The sequence below is a fragment of the Capsella rubella genome, unplaced genomic scaffold (genome assembly GCF_000375325.1).
Source record: "Capsella rubella cultivar Monte Gargano unplaced genomic scaffold, Caprub1_0 scaffold_8, whole genome shotgun sequence".
Taxonomy (NCBI): Eukaryota; Viridiplantae; Streptophyta; class Magnoliopsida; order Brassicales; family Brassicaceae; genus Capsella; species Capsella rubella.
The window spans coordinates 4,908,189-4,912,920 of record NW_006238916.1 but is presented as its reverse complement, the minus strand read 5'-3'; the positions used below and the strand labels follow the sequence as shown (position 1 = coordinate 4,912,920).

The following is a 4,732-nucleotide window of genomic DNA, read 5'->3' as shown; positions in this document are numbered from 1 at the left end:
ACATCTTATCAATTCAATTAACACGTTTCACGATTTTGTTAACGGCTAATTTTGAAAACCTAACTTTATATAATAAGATATTTGTTTTCTTAGAAAGCCTATACAAGTTTTTGTGATTATTTCTCCTCTTCAGCTAGAAATTAGAAAGCAAGTAACGTTTATATTTCTTAGGTAACCGAGAATATATCTTGATCATAATCGTTTATATTTCTTAGGAAAATCAAACAAACTCATAGAAGTATTAGGTCAGTAGGGATGAACTAGTTTTTTTAGAAAGTTGTATGCAAATTAAGAGAATCAATCATCTTCTCGACTAGGGTCGTAACCACCTCCATTGAGGAGAACTCATTATGAGTTCTCATCAATTGTTTTATTATAAATTTTGAAAATTTATTAGTTAAGAATCTCTTTCAACTTTTGTCTCTCCAATAGTAAAGCTCTCTAGTTGGGGTTCTTTCGATTTGAAAATGAAAAATGAACATGCACTAAACATGGATAGGTTGTTGTGATCATCATACATTTGAAACAACTCAGCAGTTGTCTTGTTCATTTGCTCACTATTCAAGTGGGCGTAAAACCCCTCTGAAAAGCTCTTTCCTTTTGTATATTCACATGAAGCACAAACACAACAATATCATACATGAACTTCTTATAATGATCGAAAAAAATCACCACTCCAACCTTGCGTTTTATTAGCAGCCATGATTGAGAACGAAATCAAAGCGCACACTACCTCACTTAACCGGGTCGACGACGAAGGACGAGAAGCTCCGGCGGCAGCAATCTTTTCATCGTTGACTCACTTCACCTTCCATCGTGGAACTCTTACCCAACAATTAAAAAATTAAAAAATAGAAAAATACAGAAAAAATCAGAGAGAGGACAGACACTGTATCTCCATATCTACCCGATATCTACGGATAGTCTGACTGAGATTCGTTTTGTTATCTAGAACCAAACCAAAAACCTTTTTCCGGTTCGGTTCTCTGGATCCGGGTTTTATGCCCAATACTAGTATCTCGTATGAGAAGTGGTGAGAGACTCTATAGAACCCCTTATCCAGAATCAAACCAAAACCTTTTTTCTGGTCCGGTTCTCTGGATCCGGTTTTTATGCCCAAAACTAGTATCTTGTATGCGAAGTGTTTGTCCAATAAGTTCATGTACTTTTCAGAATATTCAGGCTCTTACTGACACTATCATGAGAAAAATAAGGGATAATGTGAACAAAATCAAGAATGATCGATGTAAAACTATCCCTATATTATCATTGACCTTAGATTCGGTCAGCTAGCTAGTGTTTCATGGAACGTCCAGGTCTGGCTGCGGGATGTCTTTGCTTCTTGTTGATCTTTCTAATTTTGGCTAAGTAACTTCAATTAAATATTTATCAAACATATTACTTTATGTTAAAAAATAATTATGCTTTTTTTTTTAGCTAAGCTGAATAATTTTAAATAATATATAAGCATAAGAGCATCAGCATTGGTGTAATACCAATCTTGGTCCTTCCATTATTTATATAATATTTAGATCATAGGACTTTTAAAATTTTTGAGTGTAGGAGCATTGGTGTATCTAGTTATTTGTCCTTCTATTAAATTAATCATATTTTTAATTTTTTAAAATAATTTTTATAATTATATAAAAAACATGGAAATAAAACATATATCATCCCATTCATTGGATTTTATTATTACAAAGTTTATAAAGTAAAAACAGAAAAACATATAATTATGACATTATTAATATAAAACATCAAGCATATTTTCAATATATTTTCAATTTATTAAAATAATTAATTTTAATTAATAAGTAAAAACATATGAAATATTGATTAATATTAAACATAATAAATATTACAAAAGTACAAAAAAGATTAAGATGGAAAAAAACTTTAATCCTTTTTTGATATTATCATTATATTAGGGAAAAATGAACGCTGATATTATCATTATATTAGGGGAAAAAAATGAATACTCATCTCATGATCATAGCTGATATTGCAAACTAAATAACACTGAATTATCAATGAAGAAGGAATCATGTGAGTTGTACATGGGATGCAAGAGATGGCGTTGACAAATGCTGCGTAGTCGTGGATACGTGACAAATGAGTTAGTGCCACGTTGGATGAAGGACTTTATGAAATTGTCCCGTTTTAGTTAACGTTTCTTTGGTTTAATTGCATTTTCGATTTAAATTTTTATGGTTTATTGAGTAGGACTTTGGTTGAGTACGCGGATGTGCATGCTCTAAGAGTTTTTACATTCATCACCAAAAAATTGTGATGACTAGAGACTTCACCGTCAAAAAAAACATTACAATTATACATAGCTGCCGATTGGTGATGACTTTTAAGGCTTTAAAATTAAGGCTTTAAAACTATTTTAAAGCCTTAACAGCTATATTTTTGCCAATCAAGTTTTTTTACTTTGATTGTTTTAAAGCCTTTAAAGCCACTTTATTTGTTTCATTCTTTATTTTCTCTTTGTTTTTAAGCCTCAATATCACGGCTGTGAAACAAAAAAAAATTAAAAGCTATTTTTCTTCTCCCCATAATAATTACAAACTCTTTACGAATTTATATATATTTTTCTTGAAATTGTTTTTTGTAAATTAATTATCAGCATTATTTTTTTCTTTCTTTTAACATCCATTTCTCTTTATAAATTTATTATTTGTCACTATGTTACATATGAATTTATCATCATATATTTATAAAAATTATATATAATAGAAAAAAATATTTCATCTTTTATAGTTATTTTTGTTGACGATAAAATTTTAAAAAGTTAAAGTGTTTACAACAAAGTTTTTGCGGTCAAAGTCTCTATAGTGAAAATTTTTACTCTACCGTCACAAGTAACAGTCATTACCAATCGATCTCATAGTTATATTTCTTCAGTGAACACTTCATGTTACCATGAGGGGTAGCCGACTGCTACTTATGATCGTCCTTGATCCTTTCTTGTCACAGTAAATTAATTATCTAGTTTTTTATGTAAATAAATAGAAAATTAGAGATGCCAATTAATGTGAAAGTAACTCAGAGTATCTTATACAAAAATTAAATGACGAACTCATGATTTTCTGATTCTTGCTAGCAAAAAAAATGATTCTCTAATTCTCTCTAGCTTCCCCTCTCAAACTCCTTAATTGTTTTCATCTAAATTCTAGATTATGAAAACGAGTAGATTTTATGCTAAACACATTAAGAATCAACCATTAAGGCGATAATTTACTCACACATGATTAATGAAGAACAAGCAAAATGAAATGAAAAGACATAAAAAAGAGTAAAAAATGATAATGATTAAGAAGATTGTTCACTAGATTGCATGTGAATGAAAGACTTTCTCCATTGAACGTATATTTTAGATCCAAACATAAAATTCAAAACTTGTAACATTATTTTTATAGAAGTGTGGGCTGAACCAATCCAGATTAGACCTAATCGGATGTAGTTGAAAATGATAATTTAACAAACGAATGGTCGACCATTGGATGTTTAATTTCAAACCCCAAATATATGATGAAATTTAATCTCAAAATATTGTTAATAAAGATTTTTTTCTTCGTCCCAAAATTTCTTTTTTAATATATCCAGATTTTGTTAGTTATCCTATATTAATTATATTTATTAAGATCTGGTAAAATTTAATAATTTAAAAATTTTGTGAAGAAACTAGAACTTTTCTATATAGCAAATGTGATCTTAAAACATTCATTATAAAATCTTCGTCTTAAAAAAGCAAGTTTAGTTCTAATGTGAAACCTTGTGTGCCACGCGTTTGTGATATGTAGTAAAACCCTTTTGACCTTTTTGTAATAAATATCTAAAAAAATGGCACTAAAAATAGCATAATGATACATATATGGAAGTGCGTATTGTCGAGAGGTGAAAAGAGGCACGTATAATATCCCACTAAGTAAAAACCACTGTAAACATGAATAGCAAGAGAGCAAAGAGAGTGCATGAGTTTTCTTACAAGTGATCATCATTATCAGCTTTGTTAGTGCTTATAGAAGACTATGTTGCGTATTCATGTCGACCAAGGAGTCTAGACGCGTCTTTAAGAGTCTTTGAGTGGTTTCATCTTTTTTTCAAGAACCTGTGATCTGCGAACACGTGTGTGTGTTTGTAAATGAGGTTTGGGCTATAAATAGGGTTTCTCGCCATGGTAAGTATAAGCAAATATCTAGTAGTACTGATCGATAGAACTTATCATATTGTTTAGAAATATTTATCTTTTGATCTATCATCTTGTGCGTGAGTGTATTTTAAGAAAGAAAGAGAGTAAATATGGGGAAGTTCATAAGAAAGGCTTGGGTAGTGGGGTGTGTGATGGTGTTACTGATGTCGACTCAAGTTTTGGGAAGATTATATGATACAGATAGTCATGGCGGTGGCAAAAACCGACATAAGAAGCATGGAGGAGGCAGTCATGGTGCTGGAGCTGGTGGTGGTGCCGGTGGAGGTGGAAGTGTTGGGGTTGGTATAGGAGCAGGAGGTGGTGCTAGCGGTGGCATTGGAGTCGGTGGTGGAATTGGTGGAGGAGGAGGTATAGGCGGTAGTGGAAGTGGTAGTGCTGGAGGCCATGGCGGTAAACATGGTGGTAAAGGCCATGGTAGTGGACATGGGGGTGGTAGTGTTGGGGGAGGAGTTGGTGTTGGTGGCGGAACTGGTGGTGGTGTTGGAGGAGGAGTAGGTGGCGGTGTTGGAGCCGGAG

General features: G+C 32.2%; 1 protein-coding gene across 1 annotated transcript in view; it reads left to right on the top strand.

Annotated features, from left to right (window-relative positions):
• Window positions 1-4,305: 4,305 nt before the first annotated feature.
• Window positions 4,306-4,732, top strand: part of LOC111828991 (glycine-rich cell wall structural protein-like) — a 4,202-nt gene continuing 3,775 nt past the window's right edge. Inside the window, exon 1 of the mRNA XM_023777583.1 lies at window positions 4,306-4,717. Within this exon, the coding sequence (XP_023633351.1) occupies window positions 4,306-4,717 (412 nt within the window). The remainder of the gene's footprint in view (window positions 4,718-4,732) is intronic.